Below are 21,345 nucleotides of genomic sequence, written 5' to 3'. Positions count from 1 at the left end.
TGTGTGAACTCAGAAGCAGGGAGGCAAGCGTTCAGGTAATCCAGAAGTTGGAAGGGTTGAAGCAGGGGAATGACAGGTTTGAGGCCTGCCCTACACAGTGATTCTTTATCGTAAGCAAAACAGAACAGAACAATGAAGCCAGAAAGAAAGAAAACTGAAGGGCGGTTGAGAAGGCCCAGTGGGTAAAAACATTCGCTGGGCAAGCTGGGTTCCACCCGGAACCCAGGCTGGAAGAACTCATGGGAGTCATCCTCTGTCCTCCATGAGCACGCCACGGCACACGCCTTCACCACACACACACACACACACACACACACACACGAGCACGCCACGGCGCACTCCTTCATCACACACACTAATAATTGCAACAACAACAATAATAACTTGAAGAAGAAAATCAAAGATTTAAAAGTACAAAATACATCATCTAGAACAGATATGCAGGAAAGTTAGCTATAGCATTCCCATGCTCCAGCACAGCATACAGGGAAACCTGTCTGCTGGATCTGATGTGAACGGATATTGAGATATCGTGTGTGGGGCACCGCATTGGAGAGTACCTGGCTGCGTTTGGACCTTTCCCCTCAGACTGACTCTGTTCTACTGGACAGAGTAAAGATTTCTCCATTCCAAGTATATTTATGCCTCTCTAAGGACCTTTGGGGGGTCTGGGGGCCAGAGGTCAGTACTGATGGAATCCTGCATTGACTCCTTTGGAAGGTGGTGCACCAGATGTACCACCAACTGTGGAGAAAGTGGACATTTAAAAAAAAAAAGTGAGTTCCATGTCACAGTCCTGTTTACTGCTCTAGAGGCAGTGGAACCTGGGAGAATGGAACCCAAATGAACATCAGACGATTTATACAGTTTATACCGAGGGCAGTGCAGCAGGTGAGCGGTGTGGCATGTGGCAAAAAGGTGCTTTTCTGTAGAGGCTAACAGATAACAACAGCCAGTCGTAATGAATAATCTGAAGTAAATGTCTATCCGGTACACCCAGAAGGGGCACGAAAGCACAGTCCAAGAGCAGTTCCGTGTTTTTGAAGAAACTGAGGTCACAAAACTCTTGTCTTGGTTTCTTGGAGTTTTCTCACAAACATTCAGAAATCTTTCTTCACATATCTCCATTCTTGGACTGTGTTCCAGCCGGGTCACATCTGTATTTCACTGACTTCTAGCTCTGTGTCTAAATGCTCATGAAGGTTCCCAAGAACGTTTGTGGCCTGTTTTTTGGTGGAGGAACCCCGGGGAGTTAGTGGCATTATAACAATGAGGAGATCCTGCAGATGTCTTAGCAGGGTAGTGCCTGGTCAAATTAGCTGTGAGAAAGATGATGGAGAGTGAAGGGAGAGTGAACCAGGCCTCTGGATCAGACCAGGTGAGGCGGTGCCTGCAATGTGGGGGAAGGAGACCCATCCCCCGCATGAGGTGGGGGTGGGGTTGCCTCCCAGACCACATCCAAACACCTGTTTCCACAGAGAGAACCTTTCTTAAGAGGGGAAGAAAAGTTAATGTGGCTGCTTTCTGACTCAGGCAGAACACAGCAGCAAATGGCCTTGCAGGTGTGATTTTAGGAGGAGAAGAGGGGGGGTCTGGGTTAGGATGGGCTAGGGTGGGGTGGTGTAGGAGATGGGGTGAGGGAGAAGGGGAAGGGACAAGGGAAAGGCAGAGGTATTTGTCCCAGAGGGACAGAGGCCGCCTCTGAATAGAGAGGAGACACATGTGGGCCATAGGCAAATGTTGGTTTATAAAGGTAAAATGGGAAACCCTGTGTTAGGATGAGGTGTTTAATTTTAATAGGCATGTTAATTAGGTGAGCCAAAGGGGGCTTTTGATTGCTGGACTTCAGTACGTTGATAGCTGGACCTTGGTAGTCAGCCTCGGGAGGAGGAGGTGGTGAAGTCAGGGAGTAGACCGTGGTGGCCAGCTTCAGGGAGGTGATGTAACGATCTTTAGCAAGGCTGAGGGAATGAGAAGGCCTGCCAGAGCTGTGCTTGCCACCCTGCTGTAGACCAGAGTTTCTTCAGTGGGCGGCGCAGCAAGAGGTGGTTCCCAGTGCAGCTCAGGGGGAGAATTGATGGGGATGACTTGGTGTCTGGTTGGGTAGAAAGGCAAGAGTGTTAGGATTCTGGCTTGTGGCCGGATGCCTAGACCATCAGCAGGTCTGGTGGGTGGGAAGAGGATGGGTTTCGTTTTGTGCTTGCTGAGTCTTAGGGTGTGAGGCCATCCAGATGATGTCTGTAGGTGACTGGAGCTTTGATGTGACTCTTGAGGTAGATCTGAACTGAAGTGTAGTTTTGGTCATCGGTTCATAGGCGTTTGGTGCTTTAGGGCAGTTGAGAATGAGGTCGGCGGGGGCCGTAAGTAGGTGGACAGAAGAGTGTCATCCTTGGAGACTGAGGCTCAGGAGTGCCCATAGCAGGTGAGATGAGAACCAGATAAGGACCGCCGAGTCTGTTAGCCTGCCAGGACTGCTGGGGCACATGGCCACACATGTGGTGGCTCCTGCCTGCATTCCTAACTCTCAGAGGTTAAGGCAAGTAGATAAGTTCAAGACCAGCCTATAGCAAGATCTCATCTCAAAATAAAACCAATCAAGCAATACACTAGGAAGCCAGCAATCTGCAATGAGTTATAGGTAGGGCTGTGTTCCTAAAGGCCCAGAGCAGAAACGATTTTCCATGGTCCTTTGGCACCCAGTGGGAACTGCAGGTCATTCTTGAATTATGATTTTTCTTCTTTTGAGAATTTTAAGTGGGAAGAGAAAAGTGAAAAACACTACATAGAAGAAGGGGCCTGGTTAGAATTTTTTTTCCTTTTAAGATGAAGGATCCAGAAGCATGAGCATAATAAGAGGGAAGAAATCAATCATTATAAAGGCTAAATATGCAGGAACCTGGTCGTGACTGTTCACACCTATGATCCCAGCACTTACTGACTGTTCACACCTGTGGTCCCAGGACTTATTGACTGTTCACACCTGTGGCCCCAGGACTTATTGACTATTCACACCTGTGGTCCCAGGACTTATTGACTGTTCACACCTGTAGCCCCAGGACTTATTGACTGTTCACACCTGTGGCCCCAGCACTTATTGACTATTCACACCTGTGGCCCCAGCACTTATTGACTATTCACACCCGTGGCCCCAGCACTTATTGACTGTTCACACCTGTGGTCCCAGGACTTACTCACTGTTCACACCCGTGGTCCCAGCACTTATTGACTGTTCACACCTGTGGTCCCAGGACTTACTCACTGTTCACACCTGTGGCCCCAGGACTTATTGACTGTTCACACCTGTGGCCCCAGGACTTATTGACTGTTCACACCTGTGGCCCCAGGACTTATTGACTGTTCACACCTGTGGTCCCAGCACTTAGGAAGTACAGGCAGGAAGACCAACTGCTCGAAGCCAGCTGCTGCGGTAACAGCCTTCCCGGGGGTGTGGAGACTTTGGCGCTGTACCTCTCTGTAGATGGGGAGACAGAGTAGAGGGTGTTCATGTAATCCCGAGGTCAGATGGGTCAAGAATAATGGAGCTAGGAAAGAAGTGTAGGGTCTGAAGTAGACATGTATCTAGAATCCTGCTGACAGAAACAAGTAACTGTCCTCCCCAGTCACTGGGCTTGATAGTTTAAGTGCTGGTAATTGCCTTCAGTGAGCAGTTAGTTAATTTAAATGCACTTTTTAAACTTATTATTCCATTTCATATCTGTGTGTTTTGCCTGCATCTGTACTCTCTGGAAGAGCAGCCCATGCTCTTGACCACTGATGCCTCTCCAGCTCCAATTTAACTTTTCTTTCGGGCCCCACTTTCAGGTAGCCCCTGGAGCTCACAGCTGCAGCATCCCTGACAGCTGCATCAGGGCTGAGTTCTTGGATGAAGGAACAATAGAATTAGAGGGTAATCATGGGCTTCTGAATCAGCCAGTCCTGGATATGAACCCTTGCTCTCCCACTTAGCAGGTGTGAGAGTTTGGGGACATCTGTAACAATTGTCCCTTGCTTTCCTTATTTGGAAGAACACTCTGACTCAGAAGTTAAGAGTATTTGTGGCTCTTTCAGAGGACTCCAGTTTGGCCACTTGTAACTCCAGCCTCAGGGGATCTGATAACTCTCTTCCAGTCTCCATGGGCACCTGCACATGTCACACACACACACACACACACACACACACACACACACACACACAGATAAAAATAAGTACATTTTAAAAATAGAAAAAAATTGTCATAAAAATATCCCACTTTTTCAATTTTAGTGTGTATTGTATAGATAGCGGATGTAAAGCTCATGGTATATAGTTCTAGGTATGTATTAAATACTCAATAGGCTTTGTTCCCCAAAGCAATGATTTAAGCTAAGTATAATGACATATGTCACCATGTAAGTCCTACCTTAAAATTTTTTTAATTAATTAATTTTATTATATATATATGAGTACTTTGATTGCATGTATATGCCCTTGGGGACTATAAGGGGGTGTTGGGTCTCCTAGAACTGGAATACAGATGGCTGTGAGCCACCGTGTGGGTGCTGGGAATTGAACCCAGGTCCTCTGTAAGAGCATTCAGTATTCTTATCCTCTGGGCCATCTCTCCAGCTCCTGTAAGCCCCAGTTTTGCAGAATGGTCACATTAGCTCAGGAATTCATGACCAGCCTACATAGCATAGTGACACCCCATCTCTAAAAGATGTGTTCTCATTGTTAAATAAACAAAGGACAGTGTTTCACAGCTACAGAAACCAAACGCTCTTCCGGACAGGAAGCTGAGACCACCTTGGTGACCCTAGTAGAGCAGCTTGCCTCTGTCTGTTGCCCCTTCCCCAGTCACCTGACGCCATTCCCCCGGGGTTCCTGAGTCCAGTTTGAATGGTGCTGTGCATGCTTGCTTTCCAGACCTGATCCTGGACCAGCAGGAACTGTTCAGCGACCTGAACGACAGTATGAGGGTGAAAGTGCGGGAGGCCCTTCTCAAGAAGCACCACCATCAGAACGAGAGGAGGAGGAACAACCTCATCCCCATCGTCCGCTCCTTCGCTGAGGTGGGCAAGAAGCAATCTGACCCACATTCCATGGATAGAGACGGTACGGATTTGCGTCTGTTTCTCTTTATTGACCACACGTGTGGGGACTAGTTGGAGATGCAGTTACTAGAGGGTAGAGGCCGTGACACGCAGACCCCTGAACTTTTGGACGGTAGTAAGCCGGGAAGCTGAGAAACGGTGCTGTCTCTCCCTTGTGTGCTTGGAAAACATTCCAAGTAGATCTCCAAGATGAGGGATATGTTCCCCGCATGCTTTCAGAGAGGGTGTAGCTTTGGGGAGAATGTCCACATTGATCATGACCTGGGGCCAGAGAAGGTGAGTTGCAGCCTTTTCTAACTAAATGGAAGTCTTTGCTTAGACACAAAATACCATAGTGTGGTCAGGCCTGTGCTTTTGGCCTACCACCTGGAGAGAATATGGCCCTGGACAATCTCTTACAGCTCTTCACAACTTACTTAAATAAGGACAATGACAGGACCTTCCTTCCATTTATTATGGGGTTTCTGTGAGTTAACTTATGTCCAAAGCCTGTGCGCAGGCACAGGTGGGTTGCAAAGTCTTCCAGCTGCTAATGGCCTCTCTTGCTGTGGCTGGGCAAGGCCTCCTCTGTATTATCTCCTCGTTTACTAAATCGAGTGCAGACCTTTGCTGGCCAACTATAGAGGTCCTCATGCACTGGGGTTAAGGGTCACTGCCTCCAGAGAGGAAGATGAAGGAGGATCACCTTCCTCTTAGCACTGAGTGTGGAGACAGGTGTGAGTGGACCCTGCTTCGTAGACCTGCCAACCTCTAGAAGTCACAAGCTGGCTCTGAGGACCATCTGTGTCAGAGGGGAAAGGCAAGTCCTTAGTGGGTTCTGTTTGACTTTCTCCAAAATAGGTCAGACTGTTTCTCCTCAGTCTGCTCCAACTACGAATCTGGAGGTGAAAAATGGAGTGAGTTGTGAACACAGTCCCGTGGATCTAAGCAAGGTGAGGGAGCCGTGGCAAGCTGGCTTCTAGGCTAAGGTTGTCTGTAGCGGAGCCCAGTGTCTTTGGACTCTTTCTGGGATCTGGTGAGCGCTGATGTTTCGTGATCTTCTCCCCAAGACCAGCGCGGCTTCTGTGGGAAGGGATGCCATCTTGTTAGTCCTCGCCCTTCGCACACACAGCTGGGGGAGGTGAGGCTCCTCAGCGTGTCCTTCCAGGTCCAGCGTAGTGAAGACAGACGACTCCCGAGGCTTCACTCACCGCCACCCCACTCCCCTTCATGAGTTGCTTTTTGGTATCTGATGCTCTGCGGTTTCATCTCCTCTTCAAGTATGCAGCTGCCTCCTAAAGCTCCCAGTGTTTCAGACTCTTCTTGGGGGCTGTGACTGCTGTATTGATGAACTAGTCAGGTATTTGAAAAGAGAAATAACATGACCCAGAGCTTCTGAGGCACCGATTCTCTGAAGAGCATGGTGGATTTAAACTTTGATTCTTGAGGTGGCGCAGTGGATAAAGGTGTTGCTGCCGAACGATCTGAATTCCATCCAGAAACCCACACAATGCAAGGCGGAACTGACTCTCACAAGGTGTTCTCCGGCTTCCACACATGGGCTGCAGCATATGTAGACACACACATCAGGCGGTGGTGGCGTATGCCTTTAATCCCAGCACTTGGGAGGCAGAGCCAGGCAGATCTCTGTGAGTTCGAGGCCAGCCCGGTCTACACAGAGAAACCCTGTCTTGAAAAACCAAAAAAAAAAAAAAAAAAAAAAAAGAAAAGAAAAACAAAAGACACACACTAAATTATATATAATTTATATGTGATATAAATTATAAATAAATAAATATATATCTGTATTCTAGGCTCTCTAGTTCTAGTCAGCTTTCCCTCCCTGAATACTAATTCCTTTTTTACCCCTTTGTTTTTAAGTAGTGGGACTGATGCCTCCATTCAGGGTTTTTGCGAGATCAAATCAAGCAATGAGACCCTCTGTAACCCTGGGTGGCGCTGCACTGTAAGGTGGGAGGACGTGACTGGCACTGAGGTTGATGCCCTTGTGCACTTCCAGGTGGACCTTCATTTCATGAAAAAAATCCCCACTGGGGCAGAGGCCTCCAATGTCCTGGTTGGAGAGGTGGACACTCTGGACCGGCCCATCGTGGCCTTTGTGAGGCTCTCTCCGGCTGTGCTTCTCTCGGGCCTGACAGAAGTGCCCATCCCCACAAGGTGACTCGGAGATGTAGGCCAGCCCTGGTGCCGGAAGCTAGCTAGTGCCGGAAGTTAGGGCTGGCTGTTTGGAGAGGGCTATGAAAGCGGGGTGGGGGTGGGACTAGGGGTGGGGGCTGTGACCGTGGAGTACTTGTTCACTAGGCTGGCCTTGGAAAAGGAGCCTAGTGAACAGTGAAGTCCAGCAGGGACCAGTGGCCTGTCACGCCGGGAGACCTCGGTCTCCCTTTCCCAGTTTGAGAGAGCAGTATCCAGGGAACTGTTTCTAGGCAAAGGTACTATGTCTTTCCACAGCGCTGGCAGGGCCTGCCTGTTTGTGTGCCCTGAGGTGGTGACGAGGTGATTCAGAGCCCCACTAATTATAGAGAGTGCTCAGATGTCCAGAACACAATTCAGGCTCCTCTCTGGGGCTTGGTCATTTCTACTTCTTATCCTTCCCTTTCCCTATCATTTTCTTATTAGAACAATGAACGGGAATTAGATAACCTGGAATTTACACAACGCTGTAGTGTTTTGAAAAGACATCTTTCTATAGCTAGGAATCGTGTCTATGGTAACTCTAAGAAATCCAGCAGCCGCATCATTGAATGATGTTGTATAAATAGCTCTGAATGCTGCTTGGCCATAGCACAGTGATGTCCTGCTGCATGTTAGTACATGCTCTTATTGTGGTGGTGGTGGGGGGGGAGATGCTGTTTAGAGTGGATAAGATGTCACTTCGCTGTCTTTATTTATGTAACTCCCTCTTTTTTGCGTGTTTTGGCAGATTTTTGTTTATCTTACTGGGTCCAGTAGGAAAAGGTCAGCAGTACCATGAGATCGGCAGATCCATGGCCACCATCATGACGGATGAGGTACACGCCACTTCTGCCTTCTCTTCACTCATCTCCTAAATATTGAGCATTTACTCTGTTGCAGAAACTGTGTGTGTTGTTGGGGATAAAATAATGACTGTCACAGTGTCTGCTGGGAAGCGTTCCGAGAACTTTTCTGAGAGCCATTCAAGAACAAACCACACCCTCTGGAGACTTTCCTGGCTGTGCCATCTCTTGTTTGTTTATTTATAGACAGGTTCTTAACATGTAGCCCAGGTTGGCCTTGAACACCCAGTGCTGGGATTATAAGCATGTACCACTATGGCCACTTTACTCTTTTAAGTAATCAAGGATGCAGAGAAACCATTTTCTGGGAGAATTATTATTGCCAAGTAGAATGTGTAGACTCATATTTAATGTAACTCATGAAGCCTGAGTTACCTTTCTAGAGAATATGGTGAATTAAGTACAGTGAAGTTATTTGCATAAAGAAATGCTCCTGTTCCATGGAAAGGAGAATGGTTTGCATGAGGTCAGGCTGTGTCCTCGGGCGGTGTCAGGCGGAAGTGTCTGCCCGCACCATTGTTCTGGACCTGGTGAGGACTTCTGGACAGTGAGGTTTCCAAGGCGAGAAGCGTGGGCTGAGTTTATGATCTCTCTGGTTCTTTCACAGAAGACCTTCATTAGTAAGTCCGTCTAGTTTCAAACACAACTAACAATTTCTGTATGTCTTGCTCTTTCTCCTGTGGAGATGATAGGATGACTTTAGAGTTGTGTCTTGTCTCCTTGACACAGGATCTCACTCTGTAACCCAGATTGGCCCTCCACTTGCGGTGATCCTCCTGCCGTAGACTTTGGTGTGCTTGGCTTCACAGGCACATACGCTTCCACACTGCACTTTAGGTTCCTTTTAAAATCCATGTACTTCTTTAAGCACTAAGTTTTATGTCTTAGATGTCCATGCCAGAGATAAAAACCAAGAGGCTGGGTCCATTTATCACTATTCATTGGAGAGTGTTGTAAATAAAATAATTTTGAGTTTTCCTAAGTTTTTTTCCCTCCTGTAGATCTTTCATGATGTGGCTTATAAGGCAAAGGAGCGAGATGACCTCCTGGCCGGGATTGACGAGTTCCTGGACCAGGTGACCGTACTCCCTCCGGGGGAGTGGGACCCGTCCATTAGAATTGAGCCGCCCAAAAATGTCCCTTCCCAGGTAACGTATGTGTCTAAGCTATTGGTGGGTGCTGTTCCTTCCACAGACAAGCAACATTATGTGTGTTTGTGCTGAATATACCAAGACATGTCCCTGTTTGGGAGTTCTTGAATGTCAGACTAGGAATAAAAGATTAGCCTACAATAACAGGTAGGCTCGGATGTGATGAGACGTCATTGTTAACTGGGGGAGGATGTTAAGTCAAACTTGGGGAGGACTGATAGGGAATGTCAGAGGGGAGAGGGAAAATATTTCTTAGAAGTACATTATATACAAGATAATCAAGTGAGAAAAACACGGCATAATGAAAGAGCAAGTAGGCTTCCAGATGGTTCTCTGACATACTGAGAATGGGAAGAGAGCTCCTGTATGTACCAGATGAGGCCAGCCATTTCCAGCCATGTAAAATGGCCTTCTCAGACCCCCCTCTCCCAGTCCCCCACCCTTGTGCTCTTATCTCTACAGAATTAACTGATCTTCTAGGGTAAGATTTTAAAGGACGGTGAGATTATAGGGACGCAGATTTGAAACTGGGATGCAGGTCCTATCTTATTTCTGGAAAGTTCTGTTGAGGAAGTTGTTTTCCATGTGTAAACACACACATCTCCCACCCCCATGAAAGCCAGCTGTGTCAAATCAGAATACATTTGGGAGCCACGAACATTGGAACATTTTTTGACTTTTGGACACAGGAGAAGAGCAAAGACAGACAGACAGACAGACGCTGACTTGACCCGCTCTGTGGTCTTTTGTCAACAGGAGAAAAGGAAGATGCCTGGGGTTCCAAATGGAAACATCTGCCACGTAGAACCAGAGCCACACGGGGGCCACAGCGGGCCAGAGCTTGAACGGACGGGGCGGTAAGTTCTGAGACGCTCCTCCCTGGTGCTGCTCCCTGGCAGCCCCCGTGTTAAGGAATGAGGCACCCTTGTCTGTGGTTGACTTTCAGATGGGACCGTCTACTGTACATAGTACGGGTGTGTCTAATATTGTATTCATTCATTCGGGTTTTTTAAACCATTTATTATGTTCTGCCTGTCCTCCAGTCCATTCTAGATGTTGTTTCCTCTGATGTGAACACAGCCCCTTCCCCTTCCTCATTTCCTGGTGTTGCCCACTCATCCTTTGTCTCTACTTAGATGCCGGTTCCTCTGGAAAGCCTTCTAGTATTCTCTGTGGCTAAAATGACATACTTCTACAGTATTGATCTTAAACTCCCCTCTTACCTCCCCTTCATTACAGCCCGTATCATGCTTCATTATTACTCCGTGTGTGTGTTTTTGTGTGTGTGTGTGTGTGTGTGTGTGTGTGTGTGTGTGTGTGTGTGGTGTCCTGCTAGACTCTTGACTCCAAAAAGTCAAATACTGCACTGTGTCCTGGCACTCAGCACAGTGCCCAGTGTCAAGTAGACACACACCATCTGATGAATGAATACTTTCAGCATGGTACCTATGTGCAGCATGGAATGAATAAACAAGGGATGAGTAAATGCTGGGTCGTCATTTTAGGATGAGAAACTGGCTGAGGGCAGGAGGATGGGTATTACATGAGGTGTCCGTGAGGGGAAACCTACAGTTCCAGGCCGGTATTTTAGACACAGTTGTCCAAGGCAGAGGTCCTTTATGGTAGGTGAAGGTAACTAGTCCACAGACTAGGAAGTTCACTTCCCAGGTAGGAGAGAGATTAAGAGGATGACATGAGGCACTGGTGTGGGAGAGGCTGGGACTGGTTCTAGATATTGTGTTTTGTCTAAGAGGATCCAGTGGGTGGATTCCTCAGGGCTGGACGCATCACGGAGATGATTCTCATGTCATCCCTTGGCTTGTTCCTCTTTTCTGGAAGCTCAGGTGTTTTTGTTTAATTTTTTAATATAGTGCATGATTTACTTTTCTACTCTTAGAAATTTATGGAGAAGTCAGGAAGGGAACAGAGAAATGGGTGTGGGAATGACCCTTAATTAGCACTGTCCTGATGGAAGAGTATGTTTTTCTGGTTGAGAGGATGTTTGAAAGTAGCTCCGTTCTGGGGTAGCATAGGCAGAAAGGAGAAGCCTTGCATGGAGTAGCTCTCGCTAAAAGGAGCAGCAGCCTAAGAAAGAGTCGAACTGGTGTCTGGAGGCAGTGAGGGGAGCATCCGGAGAGGCTCCAAGACTGAGGCTGTCCGGGAGGAGGCAAGGTCTGATAAGGTTTCAATGTTTCAGTGTATCTTTTTGATGTGTAAGTGTATCTGTACCCAGGCATAGTGGAAGCCATGGGGTTGAGGCTGCAAGGTTTTCTCTGAGGAAATGGAACATGAGAATCACGGCTTAAAGTCAGTCCTGTGTGGGGCTTTGGGCCACTGTTAGATTGGATTTCAGCAGGTACAGAATCTTGGAAATGGTATCTGATTTTCCCAAGGAAAACACCCTTATCACAAACCCAATGATCTTAACTCACAAATGCAAGCGGGATTGGGAGGAGTCTGCATGTTTCGCACAGCAAGGACTTCTGGATATGGCAATGCTCAGAGAAAGCTGTGGCCTAAGTTCTGCTTGGCTGTCCTCTTCCTGAGCTGATGTCATCCTCAGACTACCTAGGGAGGGCAGCAGGACCATGGCCTTCCTGTCACGGTAGCCTCTCAGGCCAGGTGACCCACTGCCTCTGTGAGAAATCCCAGTTCCAGGCCAGCTCTGGCCCCTAGACCACTTCTAACTATGTCAGAGGTGAGCGTGGACCCTGGATACGTCAACGTCTCTGGAGCTGTCTGGACTGCACAGTCACAAAACGCAGTTCTGATTCTTCGCACCCTTTGTTGTATAGCTCTGAGTGCAGACGTCTCTTTCTGCACATCATGTCCTAGAACCCTGAGGCCAAACGCGGAGACTTAGGGGCGGTTCCCACGCTGGGTAAGGAGGTGTTTGGAGATGAGGTCGAGTGGAGTCTAAGGAACAGGAAGGCAGTGGGAAGCACTCCGCTGTGTTCTGTGTTTCCTGACCCTCTGAGCCAGGGTTAAGACCGAGTCGTGAGGCATCCTGATGTTGACTCAGGTGGGCTACCATGGAACGAAACAGGAAGTGTGACTGGATGCTTCCTAGCAACCCAGAAGCTCTACAGTAGGATCCTCTGGGAAGGGGCTTTTGGGGTACATTAATATCCCATATTTGGGGAGCACATTTTGGGGAAGGGTTAATGAAAAAATCCAGAGCTGCTGTCTCGATGATCCCCCACACTTCAAACAGGTTTCTTTCAAAGCACACCAGACAAATGGATGGCTGGCCTGTCCCTAAAGCCCTCCAGGGAAGGGTTCCCTAAGTCAGTGGTCCAGAGCCTAGTGACCCTCTCCACGGGTAAGTCTGTTCTTGCATCAAGCTTCAATTCATATCTCTGTGTGCCTCTGCCCCAAACACTGACCATCAAGGACCGTGTTGAAGGGAAAGGAAATTTCAAATATGAAGAGAAGCATCCACGTCTAACTAATGTCTGCATTACGGTCTGATTTTATGCATGAGTGAGGTATGGGGCTGACTCTAAAAGAAGCAATCAGAGTTGGGTGGTGGGTGGTGCACACCTTTAATCCCAGCACTCGGGAAGCAGAGGCAGGAGGATCTCTGTGAGTTTGAAGCCAACCTGGTCTAAAGAGTGAGTTCCAGGACAGCCAGAGCTACATAATAGAGAGACCTTATCTCAAAAATAAAAGAAGTAATCAGAAATTATTCATAGTTTTTAGTGATGCTGTTAGTGTGACCCTGGCCCGCCTCTCTCAAGCATTGCTAGGCGGATGTCTTCTGTTTCATAGAACTTGTCTGTTGTTTACCTCCTGTGCCCAGAGGCTGGCCGCTGGGGGAGCGTCTTAAGGAGCCTCAGTGAGCTGCAGAGATTCTTTTCCCTTCAGAGGGAGGTTGTTGGTGAAAGACAGTGGGTTCCTGGTGCAGGACACTGTTGTAGGAGGACCCTGGAACAGTTGTATAATGTCCCAGATTAGTCATGGCCACCGCAGAGGTCCCTGAGGGTCTTTGTATAGAGAGAGCAAGACAAAATGGCACTCTGTTTTCAACAGGTCTTTGGTCCCAACCCAGAGGCTGACCTTTGGTGATGTAGGCTAGCTCCTGGAGATAGCTCCTTTGCCCGAGCTGGTTTGTGGTACATGCAGATGCTAAAGCAGTCCTGGGGGTGGCTTTCCTGTCCCTTCTTAAGACCACAGCCAGATGGTGATGTTCCTGGTATAAACGGAGGAACAGCGCCACAGCCAGAGGAGACGGGCGAGTGGGAAGTCTCCACCCTGTGTCCTGTCTCACACCGCACCCCCAGTCCAGGGCTGAGGGGAGCAGGGTTGGCCAGCTTGTCCCCTGGGTGTAGGTCCCAACCTCTTCACACTTCCCTAGCTCTTAGGACAAGAGGCAAGGGTCAGCCACACTGCCCTCCATTGAGAAAATGGCTTTGTTGTTGTAGTTTTCTTATGTAGAAAATTCTAAACTTGTGAAGAAGAGTTAATTATGTAATGGTCCCCCAGATACCCACCAGCTGTTACCAACATTTTGCCAATTTTGTTTCATTTATTCCCTCTCACTTGTTTTTATATTTTCTAGATTATTTTAAACTAAATCATCGATATCATTTTGCCTGTAACTACCTCAGTATGTATCTCATTTAATAAGGATGTTTCAAAAATAATTATGCTGATCTCAAGTCTAACAAGATTAACCATCTTTCTTTAAATTATCTAGTGCTCAGCCCAGGTTCATTTTTCTTGAGATTATTAACATCTTTTTGGATTTTATTTGTTGATGTAGGATCCAATCAAAGTTTGCATTTATTAGTTCCTGCCCTAAAACATCCCCTATTCCTTTCCTTCCCCGCCCCCCTATGCCATCGATCTGAAGCTAGGTCGCTGTGGCGCCGAGGCTCCACTCTGATGAACTGACTGGCTGGGGGCAGTGTTCCTCCTTGGTGTGTGTCTTGCTCCTCATTGGCCTCCTCTGTGAGGGCCTGAAGCTGCCGTGGAGTCCTGCTGATTCTCCCCGATAGCCCTTGAACCCACCACCTGCCCTCAGCTCAGTCCACACTGCCTTCTCACTGCCGCAGGGTGATGATTCTAGAATGCATGTTGGGTGCTGCTGCACTGTTTAAAATCCGTCAGTAACTTGACATGCTCTGAGGAGTAGGTTCCAGTTCCTTGGAACCATTCGCAGCCTCTGTGACTCAGTTTCCCCAGCCTTGTCTTTTCCCCTGTGCTGTTGATCTCTGCTAGCACCTTGAACCCTGGGGTGTCCCAGTGCTGGTCCCTCTGCCTTGTCTGGCTGTCTCCCCGTCCTTCCCGCCGAGGCACTGCTGAGATGCCCCTCCCCCCTCCCCAGCCTGTGCTACCACAGCAGCCATTGTCCCGCTTTGCCTGTCTCCTGCACTGGGCTGCTGGTCTTGGAGAGCAAGGGCTGTGTTTGTCTTGTTCCATGCTGTGTCTCCAGTGCCTGGCACTGACTGTCTTCTGCTTGGCCAGTGCATGGGTCAGTGGTTCCGCAGAGACTGAGGCAGGGGGCTGCTTAGAGAGGGAATGTGCATGTGTAGTGCTTTATACCTGGGAAACCCTAACAACACTAGTAACCTGAGCTGCTTTTCACGATTCCTCCTAACAGCTTAGAGACTGAAACTGAAGCTAAGGTTTGCCTTCTTGTTAATTATGGATATTGATAAGTGGGCAGTATGCATACTCAAATTAACCTTTTTAATGCTTGGTACATTTTCAGTTTTACCATATGCCATACCCTTGATTATAACAGAGTCTGTCTGTGCAAAGAGACGTGCTTGGGGTGAAGTTGGAGCTGAACTGCAGAGTACACCTGCAGTATTCAGATGTGTTCTGCTCTGGGTCCTCGGAAGAGGACCGCGTTAGAGGTCTGTCGCCCTGTCTCTGCAGGCTGTTTGGGGGCTTGGTGCTGGACGTCAAGCGGAAGGCTCCCTGGTACTGGAGTGACTACCGGGACGCGCTCAGCTTACAGTGTCTGGCCTCCTTCCTCTTCCTGTACTGTGCCTGCATGTCGCCTGTGATCACCTTTGGGGGACTGCTGGGCGAGGCCACTGAAGGACGCATAGTAAGAGCTTTTCGTCATCTCTAATGGCCCAAGACAAGACTTCAAATCTTGTGGTGGCATCCAAGTTCTCTGGGGACACCTTACGTAGTCAGTGCTGAGGAGATGGGGACCTTTGTCCTGAGTGACTGGGTTTTCTGACCTATGGAGGAGCCCAGTTCTGCCTCCCACGTATATACCTTCTGCTTGTACGTCACTGTTAGCTGGTTGCCTAGGTGAACTGCTCATTTCCCCAAGAATGGAAAATGGATCCACTGATAACATTTGAAAACAAGATTCAGCCACCCTGTGTGATAGGGTATTATATGAATGACATTGTGCCTTTATATATCTTTGAATACCGAACTGAGCTGAAGGATAAAACTTAGTTGAGGAATCATGGAAGATGGTTTGGATACCTGAATTGTTAAAGTAGTGTTTGTTTGCGAGAACTTTAGGCCCTGGGTACCCCCACTCTTGCTTAGAAGCAAATGATTGTCTAGGCATGGAGCAGCTGAGTCGGCGTAGGTAAGGCAGCTCCTGTCTGTGGACGGCCGTGGACTCTGATTTTTTCTCCTCCTCAGAGTGCAATTGAATCCTTGTTTGGAGCGTCCATGACGGGGATTGCTTACTCCTTGTTTGCTGGGCAGCCCCTCACCATCCTGGGGAGCACCGGGCCAGTCCTCGTGTTTGAGAAGATTCTGTTCAAGTTCTGCAAGTAAGACATTGTTTTCCTGACGGTTAATGGACGTGGCTGCCACCTGCCAAAGCTGAGTACCAGCTCCGTACAGGCCCACAGCAGACACAAACCTGAGGGGCAGGAGTCTCTGGCCTGCCATCCTCCCACAGTTCGTGTAGCCGCAGGCCTCCTCCTCCCCAGAGCCTGCTTAGTGTCTCCTCACCATCACTGAAAGTCTTTACATCTTTAGTCTCTTAGATGTGTCAGTTTTGAGATGTGTGTTTATGTATTGTATGTGTACAGGCATTGTGCCTGCGTGCATCGTGTGCACAGTGCCGATGGAGATCAGAGGGGACATTGGAGCCTCTGGAGCTGGAGTTACGTGTAGTTGTGAGCTGGGAATCAAACCCGGGTCCTCTAGAATTGCAGCCAGTGCGCTTAACCATTGGGCCATCTCTCCAGCTGTTTATTTTGAGCTAAGGTCTCTGTGCAGCCCAGGTGACCTTGTGCTCACATTCCTCTTGCTGCGATCTCCTGAGTGCTGGGTTGCAGGCTGCACGGCCATGCCCAATATCCTAACTGATGCAGACTTCCTCCCTTTTATGTTTTAGGACAATTTTAAATTGGGTCTACTGTCCTTTCTTCTTATTGTTTGTGGATGGTGCTGGGGCCTAGTGATGCTCTGGTTTCCACCCTGGAAGACCCCTTTCCCACATTGTAGACGCACACGGGACCAGGGCCAGCCTCTTCTTCTCTTTGCACGATCCCCTGCAGTCACACGGTGGTGACGGCAGAGATCCTGCACACACAGTGTTTTCTTCCTTCTCTGTCTTCTGTGTCTTTACCCTGCAAGCAGCTCCTGTGAAGACGTTGAACAGCCGTCCCGGGCTCTGCCGAGGAGTACAGGGCGCAGCGTGCAGCCTTAGGGACGAGGGGTTGCAGTGCTGGTGTGGATCCGCTGAGCTGAGTCTGCCACAGTGTCTGTCTGTCCCTCCCTGCCTCCCTTCGTGTTTGTTCACGAGCTCCGGTGTCTTCCAGGGACTATGCCCTCTCGTACCTCTCCCTGCGAGCCTGCATCGGGCTGTGGACCGCCTTCCTGTGCGTCGTCCTTGTGGCCACGGACGCCAGCTCCCTCGTCTGCTATATCACTCGCTTCACGGAAGAAGCCTTTGCCTCCCTGATCTGCATCATCTTCATCTACGAAGCGATAGAAAAGCTGATTCACCTGGCGGAGACCTACCCCATCCACATGCACAGCCAGCTGGACCACCTTAGCCTCTACTAGTAAGTATGTCTCCTGCCTTTCTTCCTCTTCCTGTTTTTCACTTATAGAATTAGGAACTTCCTGTTTACCAAGGCTTGGTAGTCAAGTAACTTACGGTTTCATGTTTGACAGTGTAGCACGTGTATTAAGTAATGCATCTCGATCATGTTCACCCCATCACTTTCCCGCACACTCCCCCGCCCTGCCACCTTCCACTGATGCTTTTCTTCTGTCCAACCAGTCTTCCTTCTCCTTTTACATCTTCATGTGTGCGTGTGCGTGTCTGTGTGTGCATGTGTGTGTGTGTGTATGTCTGTGTGTGCATGTGCGTGTTTGTGTGTGTGTCCCATTGAGTTTGATTGGGGCTGCGTACAGGAGCATGGGTGGTAGGAGTTGTTTACAAGAACACAGCCCTTTTGCCAATGGTTAGACCACTGAAGAAATCGTCCGCCCTTTTTCTAGCCACCTCCCGTTTTGTTGGGCATAGTCTGTTGTTTGACGCTGTGTTCCCAGCGAGCTGACCTGCACGGTTCCAGGGCCTCTGTCTCCACTTTGACCTACATCCTAGGTGTGACGGATTGCAGCTGCACACAGCATTCCTGCGTGCCTAATTCTAGAAATTTAAACTCAGGTTCCGGCTCAACTGCCTTCCGAGCCCTGAGACTGGCTTTTAAAAACAAAAAACTAAGTGTAGTTTTGAGGCTTCCTTCTGGTGAGAGCTGCGTCTTAATCCTGTTATAAAAGGAAGACCTGGCTTCTGGTTGTCCAGATGAAGCCGAAGCAGTGAGAGCATCTGTCAGCCAGCCGACCACGCTGATGCAAAGCCTGCTGAGGCCCGGGGCCACATGGTGGGGATGCATCTCACCTGGATGGGGAGGGAGGGAGGGAGGGAGGGAGGAGGAGGAGGAGGCAGGAAGTGGCTGCGCAGGGGACTCACTCCAGGAGGGGCGTGGTGGCGGCCTGGGAGTCTGGGATTGAGACCGGAAGGAGTTGTTGAGAACTGAGTGGAGCATCGGGACCTCCTCTCCACTGATTGACTCATAGCAAGAGCTTAGGAGGTAGAAACCAAACAAGGAACCGCTGGTCTTAATCTGGGCTCATCACATGTCAGGCATAGGTTGTCCACACTGTTTTATCCAAGACCCACCTGCTGACTGGGTTAGACACTTCTTTAGTCATGACCAACTGAAAATTCAGAGTGTGGTTGTGTTGATGAGTTGTCTTCAACCAATAGGACCCATCTCCAAGATCTGGAGTTTATGAGGAAGAAAGGAGGAAGGCTCCCACAGAGCACTTAACCTCGTCACTGCTAAGGGCACTTAGCCATTAGCTGGCTGCTTCTGCTTGGGAACGTTTTCCTCTCTCCCTAGCTGCAGGTGCGCGCTCCCGGAGAGTCCCAGCAACCGTACCTTACAGTACTGGAAGGACCGCAACATCATGACTGCAGACGTGAACTGGGCGAACCTGACTGTCAGTGTAAGTGTGGGGCGTGGCCAGAGCCCTCCGTTGTGACCACTGGGGCTACGGAGGACTTCTAGATGGAGGTCGAGTGGCCCTTTGCCGGACCCTGGCATTTAAGCTTGAGCTGGATGTAGTGGCACACACCTGTAATCCTAGCCCTTGGGGGCCCGAGGTGGGAACATTTCGTAAGTTTAAGGCCGTCCAGGGTTGACGGAAGAGACCCATCGAGGGCTTGAAAAGGGCCACTTCGATCATGCAAGCAGTGACTGTGTGGCCTGTTATCAATTAGCTCTGTTTCATCATATTGATACACTTACCATTTCTTTGCCTTTATCATGCTAAAATTGCTACATTTTATTGATTTATTGATCTCTGTATCGCCCTTAGTGGCAACAGTTAGCTGATACTCATTTCTGGAAGATGAACTCAAGAATCACCTTCTTTTGTTTTTTTTTTTTTTTTTAAACTGCCTTGGAATTTGTATGAGTTTATAAGTTATGGGAAACACTGGTATATTTTTGTGATGGTGTCTCACCTGCAGTAACGGGGGCTTCCCTGAGATCTTCAGATGACTGCCAGGCTCTGAAGTGCCGCAGTTCCCATCATGTGCCCGTTTCTGTCAGAGTCTCTCCACAGCGCTTAGAGAATCTGCCACTGATGGCAGTGATTGTTTATTGCATTCCTTTGTTTTATATGAACATGCTAGCTGATTTTCATTTTTAAAAAACCTCACAAAAATGAATGTAAGAGTAAACACAAACGCTTAATCAAACCTAAATATTTCTAACTTTTCTTTTCCCTTTCTGAAATCCTCTCATACTTTCAGGGAAAGGAAAGCTGCCCCTTTCCTTTCTCCCACATATGCCCCGTCCTGTGACTTGGGGACATGTGAGGATAAGATTATGTGGGGACAGTGACAGATCCAGGCTTTGTGGAGCTTGAAGAATATTCAACTTTCAAAGGGTCTCTATATTACAAATAATATCAACCTCTAAGTTCTTCGCAGAGCCTCAGAAGAAGTGTTTGTTTTGGATAGTTCTAACCTCATGCCTAAGTGTACTGGTTAGGACCACCTAACCAATGTGGTCCTGACAGGGACCTGCCAGTGAGGACCCGAGCTGCATGGTGGTCAAGTGGGTAGTGCTGGAGGCCTGTGCTTCCCGCAGCCGTGGATGGCAGTGCGTGGTGACCTCAGGAAGCAGCTGTTTGTTCCCGTGTGCCCGCCTTTTGTAACCCAGAATTGTTCTTCCTCCAGGAATGCCAGTACATGCATGGAGAGTTCATAGGATCGTCGTGTGGTCATCATGGACCCTACACTCCCGACGTGCTCTTCTGGTCCTGCATCCTCTTCTTCACCACCTTCATCCTCTCCAGCACCTTAAAGACATTTAAGACAAGCCGCTATTTCCCGACCAGAGTAGGTAGCTGCTCCTATGTTACCTTTGTGTTAGGATTCTGCTGTAGAGATTGGCTCCATGAAGGGCGCCAGCTGTCCTGAGGAGCTGTACGGTGGCAGGCATCTTGGCAGCCTCTTTCTCAGCTCCATGGTATGGAATGAGGATGCTTAAAACCTTTTTGATTGAAAAGGGCCAGGTAAGTTGAAGGTGGTGGTGATGTCCTCTGAAGGTTGCGTCTCTCCAGAATGCTGTTGAAGTTCGTGTCTGGGATTCTGAGAGACTTGGGATATAAAACTAGAGCAGGCTTGCTGGAGAGGTTGGATTTATGTGCTTTAAAGGACCCCAAAGCCCCTTCCAAGGCATGGTTCTCGCCATAGATTACAAACTCCCTAGCTGCAGGAACCAGTCTGTCCCTGGCTTGGATTCCTTTCCTGACCATCTGAAGCCTCAAGAGCTATTGTTTATGTCATGATCAGGGTCTCTGCAGGTTAAGACAGCAGAAATAGAAGCCTGAGTTTGAGCAGCTGTGTGGACCATGGCTTCTGTGAGGTCTCTCCTTCAGGCAAATCCACACACCAGACTACTTGAATTTATGGGTGGAGGGCTCAGTTGGTTACTTACCATCTACATATCCATAGCTGAAATCCATCCCTAGGCCTTAGTGAGTCCGCAGCGTGGCTGAGGGAAGCAGATAATAAATGAGCTCGTGTCCGTTTCCTGTCCGGACAAATAGTTAACAAGTGGCTGCTACATACTGACCAGTGGCTCACGCCTGGGTGAGTGCCGTGGGGGACACAGAGTTAAAGACATCTGCAGGGCCAGGGAGGCGCTCAGTGGGTAAAGACTCCGCTGCCAAGCCTGATGACCTGAGTTCGATCCCTGGGAACCACACGGTGGAGAGAACAACTTCTGTCTCCGTGTGCATCATGGTGTGTGTACATATACACAGAATGAATAAGCAAATAAAGACTTTTAAAAGTAATTCAAAAGTAGTGTCTTCCAGTGGATATGAAGGGAAAGTCCGGGGGGCAGTTAGCTGGTCCCATTTACCTGGAAAGTCAGTGCCATAGGAATTCAGAGGAAGAAGGAAGATGTGGTCCTGGGGGGGTCAGGGTTGTTTCATGGTGCAGGTATGGGGATGAGTCTTCAGAGACTCCGTGGAACAGTCGGGGATTAACAAAACCCTGGAGAGGGTGCTGCTAGTCTGAGACATCAAAGCAAAGTTAG

The 21,345-nt window shown here is 48.8% G+C and overlaps 1 protein-coding gene across 2 annotated transcripts in view; it reads left to right on the top strand.

The window, feature by feature from the left end:
* Slc4a8 (solute carrier family 4 member 8) overlaps positions 1-21,345 on the top strand; it is a 71,159-nt gene that overhangs the window by 28,005 nt on the left and 21,809 nt on the right. For both annotated transcript variants that reach the window (XM_028874543.2, XM_037197357.1), the window contains exons 6-16: positions 4,904-5,092; positions 5,932-6,023; positions 7,091-7,248; positions 8,015-8,102; positions 9,131-9,277; positions 10,037-10,137; positions 15,167-15,341; positions 15,902-16,035; positions 17,035-17,280; positions 18,631-18,736; positions 19,977-20,138. In XM_028874543.2, the coding sequence (XP_028730376.1) occupies positions 4,904-5,092; positions 5,932-6,023; positions 7,091-7,248; positions 8,015-8,102; positions 9,131-9,277; positions 10,037-10,137; positions 15,167-15,341; positions 15,902-16,035; positions 17,035-17,280; positions 18,631-18,736; positions 19,977-20,138 (1,598 nt within the window). The remainder of the gene's footprint in view (positions 1-4,903; positions 5,093-5,931; positions 6,024-7,090; positions 7,249-8,014; positions 8,103-9,130; positions 9,278-10,036; positions 10,138-15,166; positions 15,342-15,901; positions 16,036-17,034; positions 17,281-18,630; positions 18,737-19,976; positions 20,139-21,345) is intronic.

The sequence above is a fragment of the Peromyscus leucopus genome, chromosome 20 (assembly GCF_004664715.2).
Source record: "Peromyscus leucopus breed LL Stock chromosome 20, UCI_PerLeu_2.1, whole genome shotgun sequence".
Lineage (NCBI taxonomy): Eukaryota > Metazoa > Chordata > Mammalia > Rodentia > Cricetidae > Peromyscus > Peromyscus leucopus.
This window is presented reverse-complemented; position numbering and strand designations above follow the sequence as displayed.